The sequence below is a fragment of the Poromitra crassiceps genome, assembly GCF_964638095.1.
Source record: "Poromitra crassiceps genome assembly, chromosome: 2".
NCBI classification, from domain to species: domain Eukaryota; kingdom Metazoa; phylum Chordata; class Actinopteri; order Beryciformes; family Melamphaidae; genus Poromitra; species Poromitra crassiceps.
This window is the reverse complement of record NC_139624.1, coordinates 91,541,587-91,563,870: the sequence shown is the minus strand read 5'-3', so window position 1 is coordinate 91,563,870 and position 22,284 is coordinate 91,541,587. Positions and strand designations below refer to the sequence as shown.

General features: G+C 43.9%; 1 protein-coding gene across 2 annotated transcripts in view; it reads right to left on the bottom strand.

The window, feature by feature from the left end:
• The window catches only part of fars2 (phenylalanyl-tRNA synthetase 2, mitochondrial), a 422,848-nt gene that overhangs the window by 146,657 nt on the left and 253,907 nt on the right, over positions 1-22,284 (bottom strand). For both annotated transcript variants that reach the window (XM_083652493.1, XM_083652494.1), the window contains one exon: positions 15,502-15,662. In XM_083652493.1, coding sequence (XP_083508619.1) covers positions 15,502-15,662 — 161 coding nt within the window. The remainder of the gene's footprint in view (positions 1-15,501; positions 15,663-22,284) is intronic.

Genomic DNA, 22,284 nt, shown 5'->3' with positions numbered 1-22,284 from the left:
CAGAAATTCGCTTCCGACGTGTACACATCTGTGGCTGTGATTGACAGGTGGGTCAAAACTCGCATCGCAATTTCATGCCGTATATTCGCATTGCTCTTGATGTGTAAGGACCTTTAGGCGTGTGTCCATATGGTGTCTATTCCTGACATTTAAATGCTGAAGTATGCTGGGGAGCGCTGACCCTAGCGCACAATATACAAAGCAGTCTGAAAATAAATGTTAGCTCAGCAGCGGTAGCTAGCTTGATAGCTGACAGCTAACATGAGCTAACAACACACATACGATGATTTAGCGCAACACACAGTCAGCTGTTCAAAGAGCTGAGGACTCCAACATGGCAGCCAGAGGCTGCATTACATCACCTGAAATCCCTCTACAGTAAAGATGCACAGATGAGCTTTTATGCCATCCTAATCCACATGTACTGTATGCATAAACCATCCGCCCGCCATCCATCCCAACAAATCTACTTTTTAAACATCTGCTCCCAACCGCGCACCCGACAATTCACACCGATATTGCTTTTTAAATTATGTCAAGCAGCAACCGTCTCACATTGGGGAGACGGACTTACTGTTTCTGCTGCCGTGGGATCCCTGCAGTGCAGGTAGGCTAAACTCTGCTGCCGTGGGATCCCTGCAGTGCAGGTAGGCTAAACTCTGATGCCGTGGGATCCCTGCAGTGCAGGTAGGCTAAACTCTGCTGCCGTGGGAACCCTGCAGTGCAGGTAGGCTAAACTCTGATGCCGTGGGATCCCTGCAGTGCAGGTAGGCTAAACTCTGCTGCCGTGGGATCCCTGCAGTGCAGGTAGGCTAAACTCTGCTGCCGTGGGATCCCTGCAGTGCAGGTAGGCTAAACTCTGATGCCGTGGGATCCCTGCAGTGCAGGTAGGCTAAACTCTGCTGCCGTGGGATCCCTGCAGTGCAGGTAAGCAAAACTCTGTTGCCGTGGGATCCCTGCAGTGCAGGTAGGCTAAACTCTGCTGCCCTAGGATCGGTGCAGTGCAGGTAGGCTAAACTTGGCAGCTGTTGCAGTTACATGTCAGCACTTTGCATTTCTGAAGGACAGCTGAGATGATGCACCTCTAGCGGTAAATACCATGCGCTACAAGAGATGGGATGCCTATCATGCCTCGAATTCTTGGTCCATATAATGTAAGGCAAATGATGTCACCGGAACGTCAACAGGAGCAGGAGATTCCTTAGTTCTCCACTGATGTCAGAGAATGAAGACTACGACTAGAACAATCCAGTCATGGGGGAATTTAGTGATTTGATGGCGAGTGTAGCAGGCAAATAGTGTCTTGCTTTATTCAGGGGCATATTGAAATAAGGCAGAGAGTTTACTCACCTATTTTCAGTTCAACTGTATCGATGATGGGGAACACAGTACATAGATTACCCACCTCTGTAGTTTTATTTTCATTTTCATTTTATAAAATTGTATTTATTTTACTCTACAGGAAACCTATATTTGTTCTGCTCTGTCTCAGCTGCTCCCAATAACTGATGTGGTTTAAGTTGGGTCTCTAAGAGAGAGTAACAATAATAAACAGTTGTCAATTCATGATAATACTTTGTCATCTCTTAACTTTAAAGTCGAACTGAACCCGTTCGTCACGTGCGTCGCAGTCTGTTTCAGACTGAAAACATAATTTGTCTGAGATGACAAGTTGAGAGGCGGGTCATAGTATCATGTCGATGATTTGATTTGACAATTCTGTCGACTGGCTTTGGCATTGGTCAATCATGGCGTGTTCCACCCCCAAATCGAGTGGGATTCAGCATGTTGTCGTGCTACGCGAGTGGGATCCGCGGAGTACCAGGCAGCCAGCTGCTTCGTGCGGAGCGAGCGGACAATCCGATGCATGGGTGCTGCCCGCCCGCCTGGAATCTCCGAGGGCAGACCCCTGACAACCACGCTCTCAAGCGCGCGCCTTTTATGCTATTTCTGTAAATACGATATCCCTGGAATGTGCGTTTTAACGAGCCAGTTACATTTCTTTGCATTCTTAGAGATTATAGTTTTTGTTTTTTGTTCATGTTTCTAACAATTGGCCTGTTAGTTGTTAGTTTATGGGATAGGAATTCTGCCAGATGACAGGCGCCATTTTCTACTTCATTTGGAAGAGAAAATGATGCTGAAGATTCAAGATTCAAGATTCAAGATTCAAGATTTTTATTGTCACTCCATGGTACAAGTATCACGTGTGAAATTCTTGAAATGAAGATTTGATTGACAGCTGCATGTCATGATATGATTGGTTGAAATTGGGTAGAAATTTGATAGTACTAGGTGACGTCAGCAAACTATACATTACTGTTATCAATGAAATCTTGAAAAATGAACTTTTGATGTGAAAAAGTGTGAAAAACTAAAGAAATTAGATTTTTGTGATTTTCTTTGCATACATTATTAACTCATTGAGTGCCATGGACGAACATGTTCGTCAATTGGTTTAGTAACGTAGAGTGTCAAGGACGAACATGTTCGTCAATTGCGCTTTTTGACGGTGGGACGTTGATCAAAGCCTTCTGTATCTCCTGTACAAATATTGTAGCTATTGGGTGTGTATAACCTATTTTACCGACCCATAGGTGGCGACCCGGTCGCCACCCATGGGACCCCAAACCTATCCCTGCAGTCCCGTTTGGCATTTCCTTGTCGCGCTGGGAGACGGCCGGGAGCCGCCCGGCGCAAAAACGGAGGCTCCGAAAATAGACTGGGTGCGTGTGGGGAGGAGTTTGCAGCTGAGCGGGGAGAGGGGGGTGGGGCACGCAGGCTCCACAGAACTACACCACGTCACTACATCAGAAAATATTAGCTAGCGTCAGTGAATGTGCTTGAAATGCTGCATTTCACAAAAGGCTGAATATCTCAGCTTATAATTTGAAAACTGTCTTTTTGCTCAAAACAGCCTATCTTCTCCGGCTCATAACTAAAGAACGGAAAATGGGATCAATAAACTTTTTTTGCAGATGATAGAAGAGAGTCTCCTCGTTCTTTGTGCGTGTTCGGTGTTTACATAGTAATATCACACAATATTGTGTGGGCCTCGAGAAATCACTGAAAACGCTCTGAAACTCTGGCACTGGGAGCTTCCGTTCTCCAAAAGTGGCTGGCACTCAATGAGTTAAATAGGTGCACTGCATACCCAGGTATTTGAACTAAAAGAAAGTATTTGAACTAAAAGAAAACAAAAGTCATTTTTGGGTTCAGCTTGACTTTAATACTTATTATACAATGTTGGTAAGAATAAATAAATAAATAAATAAATAAATAAATAAATAAATAATCCTACATGATAAAAAGAAGGCTTCAATCGACGCCGTGATCGGTTATATTGGATCAGCAGATACTGATTCCAGCGATCGGTGATCGGCCATGGATGTATTAAAAGAACTGGATAGGGGACGAGCCACGCCCACCCATGCATTCGGACGGCGGCTGCTCACTGGCGCATGAAGCCATGAATCTAAATGGGGTGTTTTTCTTCCTGGTTTTACTTCCTGACCATGCGGCCCAAGGCGAAGTGCGCATGTGTGACATGACGTATTCCATGACGTCTCCCACCCCTCCCACCCATGGATGTAGATGAAGAAAATACACCCGTATACGGCTGAATCCTGATCGGAGCACCTCTATTTACCGCTGCCATTTCCTGAATCCTTGGTCCTTGCTTGGTCCCAAGATAGTTGGCTAATAAAGTGCCTGACGAAAAATTAAACTTAAAATCGGTTAATTGACTAGAGAATGCAATTAATATAAATTTTCCTCATTAATGATACAACATTTCCCCCGCCCACAACCATCCGCTATCATAATCAGAATGTTTATTTTTATGACCGGGGGGAACCGCGGTTGTTCCATTACAAAATGGGGAGCATGACATTTCTTGGCAACACTCGACAAATGACTCTACCTCTGATTGGCTGTCATGGTTCTGTGCTGTTGTCGAACTGGCACATAGATGCGTTTTCAGGCCAAAATGGCAGCAGTGCTGCTGTCAAAAAAGCACCAGAGCTTCGTCTCTTCTATAGTCTTTGGTACTGATACTGCACCACAGCCATGGTTGACTTATTGAATGGTACCAGTGAGACTGAAACCAAATAAAGTACGAACACAGTGTCCACCTTAGTGTTACTGCTGCAGGCAAACCAATCTTGTGACTCTAATGAATCATTACACCATTGTACGTACACACACACACACACACACACACACACACACACACACGCACGCGCACACGCACACACACACACACACACAGGCACGCACACATGCGCACACCCACACCCACACACGCACACAGACACACACACACACACACACACACACACACACACACACGTTTGCAGGAGGGAGATTGAAGTGTTTGGAGATAGAGGTTGCTCAGTGTAAATGTTCAGGTTGGCCACTCAGTCAAACAGAGGGACAAATGGATGACTGAACAAACAGAATAATAAGCAGGTACATGAGGCTGCATACCAATAGATGGACTACAGAGGAGAGGAGAGGGGAGAGGGGGGGATGAGGGAGGAGAGGAGAGGGTGAGAGAGGAGAGGAGAGGAGGGAGGGAGGAGGGGAGGGGAGAGGAGGGAGGAGAGGAGAGAGAGGAGAGGAGAGGAGGGAGAGAGGGGGAGGAGAGGAGGGGCAGAGAGGGGGAGAGAGGAGGGAGGGAGGAGGAGAGGAGAGGAGGGAGAGAGAAAGAGAGGAGAGAGGGAAGAGAGGAGGAGAGGGGGAGAGAGTAGGGAGGGAAGAGAGGAGGGGAGGGGAGGAGATAGGAGGGAGAGAGGTGAGGAGGGGACGGGAGGAGGAGGCAGGGAGGAGAGGAGGAGATGGGGTGATGTAAAGCAGGGATGGGGAACTGCGGCCTCTGTCCTCACTCAGTGCAGCCGTCAAGTCAATAAAAAAAAGATGGCGGTTAGGGGGAGAACACTGAAAGCATGTCACATACAGTACCTGTCAAACACTCGCTGGGTCTTCCTAGTTTTAACCCTTTCTCCCGGTGTGTGCCCGATTGGTAATTTCTCCCGTAATCTCCCGATTTCATGCCGATACAAATCACATGGCTGTAGCGGGCTTAGTGTTAGAAGACCTAAGGCATATTGTTACCAACTATGTCCTGCTAGCTTGTCAGAGAGGAGGCTAAATAATGCTCAACATTTTGGCTAAATTTTGGCAAGTGAAAAACTGGCATGGCCATTTTCAAAGGGGTCTCTTGACCTCTCACCTCAAAATATCTGAATGAGAATGGGTTGTATGGGTACCCACAAGTCTCCCCTTTACATATAAGGTAGAATTTTTTTCTCTAAAGCCAGAGTGAAGCTTCTGGTATCAGAAACTAGAGTAGATGACCTGATGCAGTGATTCCCAAACTGTGGTAGCTGTACCACTGGTGGTACACAAGGCTCAACCTGGTGGTACGCAAGAGCCATGCTGGCTGCCACTGGCCTATCGGCAAATAAGGTGATATTTCACGATAGCAGTGGCCAATGTTTAAATGCTTTATTGGTTATTTGCAGTCTGACTCGGACAACAGGCACATGCGCTGTGTGCAGTCATCAGTGCAGCGCATGCTCCTCGAGCAAACAAGGAAGTAACTTTGGTCACAGAGTGAAGCTCTTGGAACCCTCTTTGTTAGTTCTTGCTATGGATTTACTTCGAAAATCACCGTTTCATTAACTTTAGATTATTATTATTATTATTATTATTATTATTATTTTCGCGCATGATAAACAAATGTAAATTGATTGCGAATTTGCTGTATATTGTATGCTGTGAATTCTAATTGACTATGCTTGTTTGGCATTTTCTTGCCTATATTTCATTTATTCATTATCTTTGTTTTTGTTTTTTTCACCATGTTCAAAATAAATCTAATGTAATTTCATCGCGTGGTTAGTACACGAGTCACAACATGTACAGTACATCTGAGTGTTTCTGTCGCTGTTGGAATGTGTATTTAGGGCGACTGAATGGGAGTAGGCAAAAGTACCATAGACTGCCATTGTAGTGCTAAGCAATTAGCAGTGAGGGCTGTACCGCAGTTTGTACTGCACGCAGTGACGATAAAGGCATCCACATTCTACATTTAATATCGCAATATGGCAAGTAGGCGAATCTCCAAAAATCGTGGCATATCCCTTTAACACTACTTCTGCTCTCTATCATGTCAAAATTTAAGCGATGTGATGTATAGTTTTTTGAGATATTAATGTTTGTTTGGCACAGCTTTCCATTTCATAATAGTTTCTGCTGCAGTGACAGCAGCGGTAGTAACGTTAGTATAATACCACCCATGACAGCCTGGACACGACCCTGGTATCACGTTCGAGGGCAACAGGCAGCATGTGCATGTGTGGTTTGTTTTAAAATAAAAGTGAAACTAAATGTCGGCTGTGTGTAAGTATTTCACTGTCTCTGAGAAAGCTTGTAAGACATGCTCCAGTGACATTTCAAGAGGACATATACAAAGGGCATCCGGGTAGTGTAGCAGTAGATTCCCTGCCTACCAACACGAGGGTCTCAGGTGCGCCATGTGCGCCACGCGCCACGTGGGCGTCCATACAGGCACAATTAGCTGTGTCTGCAGGTGAGGGCATGTGTCCTGGTCGCTGCACTAGCGCCTCCTCTGGTCGGTCGGGGCGGAAGGGAACTGGTGGGAATAGCGTGATCCTCCCATATGCTATGTCCTGCCGGTGAAGCTCCCCGCTGTCAGGTGAAAAGAAGTGAATGGCAACTGTGCATGTGTCGGAGGAGGCATGGTGCTAGTCTCCCCAGATCGGCAGAGGGGGTTGAGCAGCGACTGGGGCAGCAGGAGGAAAATTGGCCAAGTACAATTAGAGAGAAAATGGGGGGAAATCAGAAGAAAAAAAAAACAGGACGTATACAAGCAAGAATTTTAACACATCAAATCTGATCATCTGTTTGAAAAGCAGACATGAAGTGTGGAACAATTACCCGAAAGCCGAGAAAACAACGAGAAATGAACTGCACACCAAGAAAGCAAGTTGACGATGCTAATGTTGGCAGGCATGTATAGTAGAGTGTGTAGTGTGTGTGTGTGTGTGAGTTTAGAGCGCGTGTAGTGTGTGTGTGTGTGTGTGTTTTTAGAGCATGTAGTGTGTGCGTGTGTGTGTGTGTGTGTGTGTGGGTGTGGGTGTGTTAAGAGCAGTGTGTGTGTGTGTGTGTGTGTGTGTGTGTGTGTGTTTAGAGCGTGTAGTGTGTGTGTGTGTGTGTGTGTGTGTGTGTGTGTGTGTTTTTAGAGCATGTAGTGTGTGTGTGTGTGTGTGTGTGTGTGTGTGTGTGTTTTTAGAGCATCTAGTGTGTGTGTGTGTGTGTGTGGCTGCTCACTGGCGCATGAAGCCATGAATCTAAATGGGGTGTTTTTCTTCCTGGTTTTACTTCCTGACCATGCGGCCCAAGGCGAAGTGCGCATGTGTGACATGACGTATTCCATGACGTCTCCCACCCCTCCCACCCATGGATGTAGATGAAGAAAATACACCCGTATACGGCTGAATCCTGATCGGAGCACCTCTATTTACCGCTGCCATTTCCTGAATCCTTGGTCCTTGCTTGGTCCCAAGATAGTTGGCTAATAAAGTGCCTGACGAAAAATTAAACTTAAAATCGGTTAATTGACTAGAGAATGCAATTAATATAAATTTTCCTCATTAATGATACAACATTTCCCCCGCCCACAACCATCCGCTATCATAATCAGAATGTTTATTTTTATGACCGGGGGGAACCGCGGTTGTTCCATTACAAAATGGGGAGCATGACATTTCTTGGCAACACTCGACAAATGACTCTACCTCTGATTGGCTGTCATGGTTCTGTGCTGTTGTCGAACTGGCACATAGATGCGTTTTCAGGCCAAAATGGCAGCAGTGCTGCTGTCAAAAAAGCACCAGAGCTTCGTCTCTTCTATAGTCTTTGGTACTGATACTGCACCACAGCCATGGTTGACTTATTGAATGGTACCAGTGAGACTGAAACCAAATAAAGTACGAACACAGTGTCCACCTTAGTGTTACTGCTGCAGGCAAACCAATCTTGTGACTCTAATGAATCATTACACCATTGTACGTACACACACACACACACACACACACACACACACACACACGCACGCGCACACGCACACACACACACACACACAGGCACGCACACATGCGCACACCCACACCCACACACGCACACAGACACACACACACACACACACACACACACACACACACACGTTTGCAGGAGGGAGATTGAAGTGTTTGGAGATAGAGGTTGCTCAGTGTAAATGTTCAGGTTGGCCACTCAGTCAAACAGAGGGACAAATGGATGACTGAACAAACAGAATAATAAGCAGGTACATGAGGCTGCATACCAATAGATGGACTACAGAGGAGAGGAGAGGGGAGAGGGGGGGATGAGGGAGGAGAGGAGAGGGTGAGAGAGGAGAGGAGAGGAGGGAGGGAGGAGGGGAGGGGAGAGGAGGGAGGAGAGGAGAGAGAGGAGAGGAGAGGAGGGAGAGAGGGGGAGGAGAGGAGGGGCAGAGAGGGGGAGAGAGGAGGGAGGGAGGAGGAGAGGAGAGGAGGGAGAGAGAAAGAGAGGAGAGAGGGAAGAGAGGAGGAGAGGGGGAGAGAGTAGGGAGGGAAGAGAGGAGGGGAGGGGAGGAGATAGGAGGGAGAGAGGTGAGGAGGGGACGGGAGGAGGAGGCAGGGAGGAGAGGAGGAGATGGGGTGATGTAAAGCAGGGATGGGGAACTGCGGCCTCTGTCCTCACTCAGTGCAGCCGTCAAGTCAATAAAAAAAAGATGGCGGTTAGGGGGAGAACACTGAAAGCATGTCACATACAGTACCTGTCAAACACTCGCTGGGTCTTCCTAGTTTTAACCCTTTCTCCCGGTGTGTGCCCGATTGGTAATTTCTCCCGTAATCTCCCGATTTCATGCCGATACAAATCACATGGCTGTAGCGGGCTTAGTGTTAGAAGACCTAAGGCATATTGTTACCAACTATGTCCTGCTAGCTTGTCAGAGAGGAGGCTAAATAATGCTCAACATTTTGGCTAAATTTTGGCAAGTGAAAAACTGGCATGGCCATTTTCAAAGGGGTCTCTTGACCTCTCACCTCAAAATATCTGAATGAGAATGGGTTGTATGGGTACCCACAAGTCTCCCCTTTACATATAAGGTAGAATTTTTTTCTCTAAAGCCAGAGTGAAGCTTCTGGTATCAGAAACTAGAGTAGATGACCTGATGCAGTGATTCCCAAACTGTGGTAGCTGTACCACTGGTGGTACACAAGGCTCAACCTGGTGGTACGCAAGAGCCATGCTGGCTGCCACTGGCCTATCGGCAAATAAGGTGATATTTCACGATAGCAGTGGCCAATGTTTAAATGCTTTATTGGTTATTTGCAGTCTGACTCGGACAACAGGCACATGCGCTGTGTGCAGTCATCAGTGCAGCGCATGCTCCTCGAGCAAACAAGGAAGTAACTTTGGTCACAGAGTGAAGCTCTTGGAACCCTCTTTGTTAGTTCTTGCTATGGATTTACTTCGAAAATCACCGTTTCATTAACTTTAGATTATTATTATTATTATTATTATTATTATTATTTTCGCGCATGATAAACAAATGTAAATTGATTGCGAATTTGCTGTATATTGTATGCTGTGAATTCTAATTGACTATGCTTGTTTGGCATTTTCTTGCCTATATTTCATTTATTCATTATCTTTGTTTTTGTTTTTTTCACCATGTTCAAAATAAATCTAATGTAATTTCATCGCGTGGTTAGTACACGAGTCACAACATGTACAGTACATCTGAGTGTTTCTGTCGCTGTTGGAATGTGTATTTAGGGCGACTGAATGGGAGTAGGCAAAAGTACCATAGACTGCCATTGTAGTGCTAAGCAATTAGCAGTGAGGGCTGTACCGCAGTTTGTACTGCACGCAGTGACGATAAAGGCATCCACATTCTACATTTAATATCGCAATATGGCAAGTAGGCGAATCTCCAAAAATCGTGGCATATCCCTTTAACACTACTTCTGCTCTCTATCATGTCAAAATTTAAGCGATGTGATGTATAGTTTTTTGAGATATTAATGTTTGTTTGGCACAGCTTTCCATTTCATAATAGTTTCTGCTGCAGTGACAGCAGCGGTAGTAACGTTAGTATAATACCACCCATGACAGCCTGGACACGACCCTGGTATCACGTTCGAGGGCAACAGGCAGCATGTGCATGTGTGGTTTGTTTTAAAATAAAAGTGAAACTAAATGTCGGCTGTGTGTAAGTATTTCACTGTCTCTGAGAAAGCTTGTAAGACATGCTCCAGTGACATTTCAAGAGGACATATACAAAGGGCATCCGGGTAGTGTAGCAGTAGATTCCCTGCCTACCAACACGAGGGTCTCAGGTGCGCCATGTGCGCCACGCGCCACGTGGGCGTCCATACAGGCACAATTAGCTGTGTCTGCAGGTGAGGGCATGTGTCCTGGTCGCTGCACTAGCGCCTCCTCTGGTCGGTCGGGGCGGAAGGGAACTGGTGGGAATAGCGTGATCCTCCCATATGCTATGTCCTGCCGGTGAAGCTCCCCGCTGTCAGGTGAAAAGAAGTGAATGGCAACTGTGCATGTGTCGGAGGAGGCATGGTGCTAGTCTCCCCAGATCGGCAGAGGGGGTTGAGCAGCGACTGGGGCAGCAGGAGGAAAATTGGCCAAGTACAATTAGAGAGAAAATGGGGGGAAATCAGAAGAAAAAAAAAACAGGACGTATACAAGCAAGAATTTTAACACATCAAATCTGATCATCTGTTTGAAAAGCAGACATGAAGTGTGGAACAATTACCCGAAAGCCGAGAAAACAACGAGAAATGAACTGCACACCAAGAAAGCAAGTTGACGATGCTAATGTTGGCAGGCATGTATAGTAGAGTGTGTAGTGTGTGTGTGTGTGTGAGTTTAGAGCGCGTGTAGTGTGTGTGTGTGTGTGTGTTTTTAGAGCATGTAGTGTGTGCGTGTGTGTGTGTGTGTGTGTGTGGGTGTGGGTGTGTTAAGAGCAGTGTGTGTGTGTGTGTGTGTGTGTGTGTGTGTGTGTTTAGAGCGTGTAGTGTGTGTGTGTGTGTGTGTGTGTGTGTGTGTGTGTGTTTTTAGAGCATGTAGTGTGTGTGTGTGTGTGTGTGTGTGTGTGTGTGTGTGTGTTTTTAGAGCATCTAGTGTGTGTGTGTGTGTGTGTGTGTGTGTGTGTGTGTGTGTGTGTGTGTGTGTGTGTGTGTGTGTGTGTGTAAGTGTGAGTGTGTGTCAAGGCGATCTTTTCTTCACTAATAATCTTTCATACAGAGCCCAACTCAATCCAGTAGCCTAAACAGAAGCTAGACGATTTTATTTTCAAAATAAAAGCGCTAATGTATTACTGCATGAGTCACTGCGAGTTAACACATTCACTGCCAGCCATTTTTTTTTTACTGTAGGTAGGTTCTGCCAGAGGGTTTTTTTGAGGATTCTGGCTCATCTTTCAAGACCCGAGGATTCTTTTCTGCTAAGATTTTGTGAACACACAATATCTCAAAAGAACTAATAGAATGTGTGCTTTCTCTGTCTAAAAGAGTTAGTTTGTAGAGTTAGTAGTTATGTAAGCATTAGCAGTTGAATACAGCATGGTTTCAGCGTCAGAAAAATTATTCAGAGATAAACGGCTTTTTGTGAAATTCGATAGAACAGTCACTTTAACCATTCATTTTTGGCATCAGTAAGACGTCAGACATCTAAACAATAGTTTTGAACAGTAATTTCCTCCATAACAGCAGGAAACCCCCCTCTGCTTCCAACTCCTCCCTCCGTGGGCGTTCTTCTTGGCTGCAGCGGCCGTGTCACAAGCTTGTCACCAGTCTCACTGCTTTGCTGCTGCTGCCTGTGCCTGTCTGCGCGGCCGCTCATTGAGGAAGTCTGGATGGACTCGCTCGCTTCTTGGAGTTTTGGTTGAGAGCTTTGATGAAGCTTTTGCGATTCTGGTCATATTTATGCTGCGTGTTTCAAAGTGTGTTCCACCCATAATCTATTATGCAAATTTGCAATCCTGCACTGCCAGCAATCAGCGCGAAAACGAAAGCGTTTTCGCCAATCCATTTTCATGAGAATGGCTTCGTCACACTGCTTTTTGCTTGCCTTCCTCTAGTCAGGAAAGCACTGTCGCCACTTAGTGGGTCGGTGGAATGGGTTGTACACGTTGTACACGTCCAATACTTATATAAGAGATGTAAAAGGGTTAGATGCACATCCCACCGTCAAAAAAACAAAATCGACACGTCATTGGCAGTGAACGGTTGGATTCTGTTTGACGTAAAAACACGTCATTGGCGGTGAACGTGTTAAAATTTACTTTTTGAAGGCACAACATTATGTTAATTTAAAACAGGTTTCTATGCAAATGTTTTCTTTATTTCCTCTTTGGTACTTGTGGTATTTCGGATCACACACACACACAAAAAAACATTGCAATAGTACTTTTATTTTGAAAGTTGTAACGGGAGTTTTCCGTTCTATCCTGGCTGACTTGTCAACTGTCATCAAACAGCCTTTAGCGTGTTGTTGTCTTTGATGAAAATGATCCCTGTATTATTCACATGTACCTTGTTATCAGAAATATCTATTGTATGAAGAATGACTAGCTATTTGACTGCTTTTGCATCTGCCTGATAGTTTTTCATTGGATATATTGAATGGGATGCGTGAGTTGATGTGAAGTGATTAATTAATTATGCATGACATTAATAGCGGCACTTAACGCAGATTAGCAACTTGTTATGTTTGTTGAAGATCAATGCGATTCACTTGTGTCACAAGGCCGTGAGTCCATCTAGATTTTTTTCCTCAGATCCAGCTTCTTTTTTCAGTTGTTTCCAATGAGAAGAGAGCGTATGCGGGCGCATACGGACGTCTAGAGAAAGTGCGCTGCGCCCAGCGTCTATATTCACAGCGCTCCGCCGTTTTTGTGCGCAGGCTCCCAGCGCTTCCAGCTGAAAATATTTTAACTTTTCAGAAAGACGCTGGTGTCCGGTGCTGCTTTTCTGGCAACTAATCATAATGGAGAAACTATCACAACAGAGACAGAAAGGCACAATTGTGGGAGCAGATTGGCTAGACACTTAATATTTCTGGTGAGCTAAATCACTGTAGTGTGTTAGCTAATGTTAGCTGTCAGCTATCAAGCTAGCTACCACACTGAGCTAACGTTATTTTCAATCTGCTTCCTTGCATATTGTGCACTGAGATCAGCGCTCCCCAGCGTACTTCCAGCATTTAACCGTCAGAAAAAGAAGCTAGATGGATACACGGCCTAAGGCTGTATTGGGCTAGTTGAATGTTCCCGGTGCAGGAAGATAGTCTGGCAGAAGTGCAAAATGCAAAGCACTGCGTGAGTGCATGCTCACAAAATTATATTGTGATTCCAGACTCAGAAAGCACATCACAGAAAGTTAATCACATGTGACAACATGATTCACACGCTGGTTAGCCAAGGCGAGACGGACGAGATTCGATGTATAAAATAAATAAATAATAATAATAATAATAATATTTGTTTTCCCCAAAAATTATTATTTGAGGTTTATTAATATTTATGCAAATCGAATAATATTCGGATACCGAAATTCATTTCAACAGCCCTAGTGTGTGTGTGTTAAGAGTGTGTAGTGTGTGTCTGTAAGTTTAGAGCATGTAGTGCAGTGGTTTTCAACCTTAGGGCCACACCCCTATGTGGGGTCGCCTGGAATTCAAATAGGGTCGCCTGAAATTAAAAAAAATATATATATATTTTTTTTTTACACACCACACACAATTTATTACTACCGAAGGACTAGGGTCCTAGGGTCCCTTGCGATTTCTTTTTCTTTTTTCTTTATTATTTGTTCTGAGTGATCATCTCTAACATTTCAGTTTTGTTTTCTTGGGTGACACCTATGGCGATGAGTGGTAATTGCAGGTGAGCATTATGCATTATGTGACATTACTAATGTCACATAATGTCACTATATACTGCAAAGGCTTCCATCAAAGGACCATAGCCTCAATCAACATTGTGAGTTATTTTTATTTATTTTATTAGGGGTTCAAGCCCTGAAGGGGCTGAAACCCTATTGTTTTTGTGCCGGTTTATTATTCTTCTTCTTCTTCTTCTTGTTCATCTGCCCCGACGCAAATTCCCGTGAGTTGGTAAATGGTAGAGACCTGAAATTTGGCCCAATGACAGATATTGTTGGCAGGTAGGTGCTCAAGAAAGATTTTTCGAATCGGCCTGAAGGTGGCGCTATAATTGAAGGTTTTACGTTAAAGGCCATAACCTTCCACACCGTTGGTCCGATTTTCAAACTTTTTTTTTCCAGATGTTCAGGTGAACCTGCTCTACAAGTTTCTCAATGTCCGTCTGGAAAAGTTTGGAGATATTTGGAAAAGTTTGGAATACACATTTTTGACATCTCCTCCTAGACCGTTGAATTTTTGAAATCTACTTTAGTTTCGGAGATATTGATCGTTAAAGTTGTGAGAGGGCGTGGCCTATCAGCTAAATTGTCATAACTTCATTACCAATGAAGGAATCTTCAGGAAACTTGCAGGAGGTCTTCGGAGACCATCCCAGACCATGCGTGTCAAATTTTGTGCAATTCCACCAAAAGGGGGCGCCATAAATGCCAGAAATGGGCGTAGCTTAACATAAAAAAGGCTGTAACTCCACACCTGTTTGTCCAATGATCGCGAAACTTGTCAGATATATCAAGGAGGATGTCCTAGTCAGAATCAGAAGCTTTGTCATCTGCGCAAGGCTTGAACCCCGCCCATCGCGCGCTTGCGGCTATATTTTTACTTTGAGATTATAAAACTTGAAATCAGGATTCTGAGATTAAAGTCAGAATTCTCAGATAGAAGGTCCTTACACATCGGGAGCGTTTTTTTCGTGCGATTAATTCGCAGGTCAATAATATTTTCCGAACCTATATCAGTCAATGCAACCGTGCATACTAACGGCGAAGTTTTGCTGAGCGTTATTGCGGTCTTTATTTTTTCAAACCACGGCCGATTTTTCAGAAATTCGCTTCCGACGTGTACACATCTGTGGCTGTGATTGACAGGTGGGTCAAAACTCGCATCGCAATTTCGTGCCGTATATTCGCATCGCTCTTGATGTGTAAGGACCTTAAGATTAAAGTCAGAATTCTCAGAATTCTCAGATTAAAGTTGAATTCTCAGATTAAAGTCAGAATTCTCAGATTAAAGTCAGAATTCTCAGATTAAAGTCAGAATTATCAGATTAAAGTCAGAATTCTGCGGGGGAAAGAAGCATGCTATGGGACATCACTGACGATGTCACTGCCAAAAAAGGTTGGGAACCCCTGGTGTAGTGTGTGTGTGTGTGAGTTTAGAGCATGTAGTGTGCATGTGTGTGTGTGTGTGTGTTAAGAGCATGTAGTGTGTGTATGTCTGTGTGTGTACCTGGAAGGTGACAGCTTGGTGGATGTCTGACAGTCTGAACTGTTTGAGGAAGCGCTTGTCCTGACTCCAGAACAGCCGGATGTCCGGGATGCTGTACAGAACCATGGCCAGCCTCTCCAGTCCCAGTCCGAAGGCCCAGCCCAGTTTATGCCCCGCCCCCGCTGTGGACACACACGCACACACACACACACACACACACACACACACACACACACACACACACACACAAAGATACATTTCAACATGGTTTTAGGATGCAATGACACCTTGCTTTTATTGGTCTAAACCATGGCTCAAAATATTTCCTATAATAGTGGCCGGGTCTCCGATAATGGCCGAGGCCGTGTTTGTGCTGTGGTCGACACAAACAAATAAAGGCGAGCTCCAAATACAGGCAGGGGGAGACAAAGGAAAAAACAACGGTGGATACCGGTAAACCCCTGGCGCCTGTTATGTAATGTAACTGTAGTTTGAAGTCACGTACAAGTGCCACAAGGTAGCAGTGGCTACATTTGAAGTACCATATGGGACCTGTCATCTTTGTCAATTAGCGTAATTATCATAATGCATTGGGGAGGGAAAAAAACAGCTACCTGGCAAACCCCAACAGAAGCAGATGAGAAAACAAGGAGGTTTGGTACTAAAATATGAGCTAATCTACTTATCAAACACATTGATGGCCTATGTTCCTCAGGGAATACTAGGCCTAAGTAAGTATTTATCAAACAGAGGGGATTAGAAATAAAGACTTGGGGCAATATTAGAGGAAATACGGTATGCAACATTTTTGTATTTGGTGAGTGAGTGAACCAGGACTTGTAAACAAAAGTCACATGACTCGCAAGTAGTAGCTTGTTTATTGGGCAAAGTTTGAACAGTATTGTTCTCACCGGTCAAGGCTGATCACTCCTTTTTGTTGGACCATCTGAAGCACTGCATGTGCATCTTTGTGTTCTTATCTAGACTGCTATTCAACCTACTTATCTGATAGAACATTCTAAGTAACCACTGGAAATTCCAGCCAGGTCATCTTCCAGCAATGCTACTGTGGAGTTCCACAGTGTTCCATCTTGGGCCCCATCTTACTTTATATTTATATGCTTTTGTTATATCTGTATATCATGGCATTCAAAGTTGGATGTCCCTCAACTTTCGCAACTGAACACAATCAGTCATTATTACTGGTCCTCTCTGTCAGTCCTGATATGCATGGCCACTTTGGTTCACAAACGTCCACAAATGTCTCATCTATCTGGAGAAACCTTGGTGTGATTTTTTTTTTTTTTCTTTTACATCTTCTAATGAGTGATGTATATATTTCTTATATTTGAATGTCTTGAAAAGTTGAAGTCCAACCAAGGTCCAAAATCGACAAGAACGTTCTAGACTACTACTATACAAAAAAGCAAAACTACGAGTTAAAGCCAAACTAAACCAAAATAGATAATGTATGTATAAAATACAACCCTGAATTTGCAATAGCTGCGGCCAGACATGCACATTTCTGTCACATCATCCACTCCATTGTGATGTCATTCACTCCATTGATTTTGTGGACCAACCAACATTTTTTGGTGGAGCGACTGACCGAGTGACTGATAGAGCTATGCTGGACGCATCTAAAAAATACAGGCAAAACAACAGACATACTGTAACAGAAAAAAACAAGACTGTTTTCTCCAAAGACACAGAAAGAAGAACAAGTGGAGGTTTTGTTTGATTAATCAAACAGTTATGGGCACATTGTGTGGAGCCTGTCACTGCGAGAGACGCCCTGGAGAGCAGGAGCTGTCACAGCTAAACAAGACACATTGCTGGGACAATAAGTCACATATTCCAACTTGCTAAGGTGCGCTTGGTTTGCCGCACTAGACGCTGAGAAAGCACCGAGGCAAACAGTCGTTTGCTATAAATATGAGCTAAACGAACCGCAGTGTGTCTGTGCTAATCTGTCATCCGTCTGACTATAACTTTCCTGCTGTGAAATGCTACTGCAAAACAATTTAGTCAGGTGTGTCTGTGTGTGGACAGGTAGCAGGTGCTGTTGTATTAAGTGGACACACACTATATTACTCAACACTGCAACTTAATGTCGTCAATAAATCTATACAAGCTTATCAGGCCGCCTCCCACCCACCAAAGACACACACACACGCGCACGCACACACACACACACACACACACACACACACACACACACAAACACACACACACACACACACTGTCAGACACGTACAGGTGTGTGGACCCAAATGCAGAACAGAGAGGCAGCAGGCAAGGTTTTAGGTGCAACAAAGGTCTTTACTTGAAGGTCATATAACAGGAACAAAAGAACAGGGAACTAGCGCACAGCTAGACTAAAGACAAGAACTCAGAGCACTAGGACAGGGTGGACAATACGTACCATACCAGAGACGATAGAGTCTAGACAATGACTCGACAAGGACAACACACAGACTGAGACAATATATAGACACAGGTAACGATGAAACATGAGGGACAGCTGGGAAGGCAGGAACACAGAGGGCAAATCGGGAGAAGTGATTGGTGGGGACTGGGGAGAACTCAGGTATTAGGGCAGACTAACAAGGGCACATACAGTAGGCAACAGGTGGGGGGAAAAGGCAGACTAACGAGGGAACATGGGCAACAGGTGGGGGGGGAAGACAACACACCAGCAGCCTGTTGCACCAGCTGAACGTAAGTTCTGTCTTAAGTTAGGGTGTAAAGTCCACACTAACTGCTACGTTCAAACTAGTTAGTTTGGCACTAAAGTTGTGTCTTTGTAAACAAAGACACCAAAGACACCACGGAGACGTAAGGTACATCTTAACTAGTAGTCCTTAAACCTCACACTAGCCAAAATAGTGTCGCAGAAAATGACGTGTACAGTATCTGTGACAAATCAGTGAAAAGCACGGTGGAAACGGTGTTTATTTACGGTTGTTTAATTAAGTGGAGTGAAAACAGTCGGGACATGTTGCCCACCGCAAATTAGTGCTTTCATATTTCATCAACACTAACCAAATGAGAAGGTTATTGAGTAACATTTCGTTTACATTACATTAAATTACGTCATTTGGCAGACGCTTTTATCCAAAGCGACTTACAATAACACATTTAGGTTCATAATACGTTTATCTGTGAGCTCTTTATCAGCATTGTAGGCTACCGTAATTTATGACCATCCTGCCTTGCTAAATTGTTGCTGTTATTTTAATTTGTATGCAGTGACGCAGCTTGTGTAAAACAAAAGCGTAAGTCATAAATATCAACGGGTGTAATTTACCACGGAGAACACGTTACCGACGCAAAACAATGCTGCGCCATGGTGCCAGTATTGCCAGCTGTGCCAATTACCTACTTTACGGAGGACTTTACACCTAGTAAGACGTAGGTGTAAAATTTAAGTTCTAACTTAGGCCTACGTTGTAACTATTTCACTTGGTGCAACCCACATATTTTTAGTAGTGTGTAAACTCGGACTTAGTGAGACTTTACGCTCAAACTAGGTTACGTTTCAACTTATGCACAGCTGGTACAACCCACCGCAGGACTCTACAGACAAGAAATAACTGCACCCCAGGTTGACTTGTATTACAGTAAAACTACACGAAACGTAAATACCTATATACACATCTAAATAAACATAAATACATATATAGGAATCAAAAACGTGTCTTCTCTCTTTCCAAACTGCAGATGCTTAACCATTATGAGAAGCAAGAGACAACCTGCTGAGTGGGTGAAAGCTTATCACAGCATGAACTGTACTAATACTAGAAAGATCACCTTTCTCTACAGTCAGAACAAAGGTCCAGTGAGTTTAGTGTCAACAGGCACCGATATAGTTTGCATCAGACACAATGTATCCAGAGGTCAGAGCTCCTATGGATCTGCACACAGGATGAGGACAGGCCTGACACACATAAGAGGTTGTCTCTTCCGCTCTCTCCTGGCTCTGTCGGTGAATGTGATGCCCTAAATATAATGTAGGTATGTGACAGGACAGGGCTTTAAAGGAGGATTTGGGTATTTTTCAACCTGGGCCCTCTTTTCATAATTTGTTCCATGTACTGTAAAGTATAACTAACTCATGTGAGCATTTTTTAAATTGCTGCCATATTGACCAAGATCACTTCAGCTGGCAGCCTCTTTGCACGCATCGCATGCCTCTCTTGAACTAAACAAGCTGGTTTTTGCCACTGACATTATCTGACAGGATCATATTATTCTATGACAGTATTATAGAGATATTTACCTTCCGTTTGATCCAACTCTCGCTCAAGTCTTGCGAGAGTTGCATTGTTGCAGGAGGTCAGCTGTCCCAAGCAAGACGGGAGCAGCCATGCTTCACTTTGGAGTAGCCAAACAGAAAGCGTCGCTGAAATATTTTGTAAGTAATTGCTGAATCTTTAGGTGATTTCAACAATATGGACGAGGCATTTGAATTTGATGAGCACCCGTATTTATTTGAGTCGGAGTAATGTTATACGGATACAAACTGAAGAGCGTACATGGAGAGAAAGAGAGGAGCATGAGCAGGAGAAAAAAGGGAGCTTCTTGGATATTTAGGAGCACAATTTAATGCAGAAGTAATGTACAAGTGTACTGAAAAGGTTTACCAACAGTGTACATCTTCAATCAAATAAACACGGGCAACAAAACGCAACAGTGTACAACCTGACGAAGACCAGCGAGGTTGAAACACATTGCGTTTTGTTGCCGGTGTTTATTTGATTTGATGATGTACACTGTTGGGAAAAAAATTCAGTACACTTGTACATTACTTCTGCATTAAATTGTGCTCCTAACGGCCCAGCCACACCTCCGCGTCATTTGACGCGTGCTGACGCTTGGCTGTATGGACGCTTGACGCTTGGTGGGCGTGGAAATCCGGAAGCAGCAGCTAGCTCCCAAGCTAGCTGCTGCTAGATTTACTTTGCTTCTTTGAAAATTGGTGGTAGAGAGGAAGTGGAAGAGGACAGGAAGGGTAGGATAGGTCCTAGGACGAGCTCAATTGGCTAGCTTTGTACTTTGTCAAACTCCACCCAGCCCCCTCTGTTGCCCACTGTCGCTTCACAAGCCTGCTACGCATCGTCTGGTATCCCAGCATGCTTCGCGAGGCGTCGAGCAGCATGTTCAATACAAAGTGGATGGGCAGCAGCGTCAGCACGCGTCAAATGACGCCCTAGTGTGGCTCCACCGTAAATATTCAAGAAACTCCCTTTTTTCTCTTGACTATTCTACTTTGGCCTGTTTGTCCCACTTTTTTGTATTCTCCGAGAAAGAGAGGAGCAACAGACAGAGACAGGGTGAACACGCTGCTGCAAGGTAAATACAAGTTACTAAGTAAGTAAGTACAATTCATTTATATAGCACCTTTCACAGAGCAAGGTCACAAAGTGCTTCACAGTTCACATCATCAAATACAGTTAAAACAATGAATTAGCAATGAATCATACAACAATGAAACATACAGAACACACATGCAACACAGGTAATACACAGTGATAAACAAGAGGCTAAGCAAAAGCCAAACTGAAAAGATGCGTTTTTAGCTGCTTTTTAAAAATGTCGATGGAGGCAGCACATCTTAAGGATAGTGGAAGGGCGTTCCACAGATTGGGAGCAACAGACTGGAAAGATCTGTCACCTTTAGTTTTAAGCCTCGAGCGAGGAACAGCTAGTAGGCCCTGGTCCGAAGACCTAAGTGACCTGCTGGTGGAGTAAGGAAGTAATAGATCGCTGATATAGGCAGGTGCCTGACCATGCAGGGCTCTAAAAGTGAAAATAAGAACTTTAAACTGGATCCTAAATTTGATGGGCAGCCAATGTAAGTGAGCTAAAATGGGGGTAATATGGCATCTCTTAGTGGACTTGGTCAACAGCCTCGCAGCAGCATTGTGGACCACTTGTAGTCGGTCCAAAGACGCTTTGCTAAGGCATGTGAAAAGAGCATTGCAATAGTATTAATTTCTCTCTCTTTTTCCCAATATTTTATTTTTCAATTTTTCAGAACATCAAAAACAAAAGCAAAAACAAACTCGGACATGGAAAAAAAAAAAATACATACGCATATCAACATTCCAAAGTAGTGCTACCAGCCCTGGGAAAATACTGGAAAAATAGTCTTTCATTTGAAATACACAAAATACAAAACAAATGCTGTTTTTGGAAATTGTTATTATAATAACTATAAAACAACATGGAAGATAATGCTTCTCTTGCAATAGAATGTGTCACACTGTCACAAACTAAATGTTTGTTGCATGGTGAAAGAAAAATAAAGTATACAATCTATTTCTTAAATAACTCATGCTCAATGGTCCCTAAACTTATGTAATCTTATGTACCCCTTGAGCTGTTTTGCCATGCCAGTAGTAGTCTACCCCCTCACTCATGCGTGTTGATTCTGCTAAATTTGTTCTATTATTATTCAGGAGCAAAAAATTTTTTTTTTTTTTTTTACGATATCATTTTTTTCTGACGATACGCATATCGTGACGTTTCGATATCGCGATATATCGTGCGACGAAATATCGTGACACCCCTAGTACTGGGTGACGTCAGCAAACTGTAAATTGCTGTTATCAATGAAATCTTGAAAAATGAACTTTTGATGTGAAAAAGTGTGAAAAACTAAAGAAATTAGATTGTTGTGATTTGTTTTGCATACATTATTAAATAGGTGCAGTGCATACCCAGGTATTTGAACTAAAAGAAAATAAGTAATTATTGGGTTCAGCTCGACTTTAATACGCTACTGTTTGACCAGCCAAC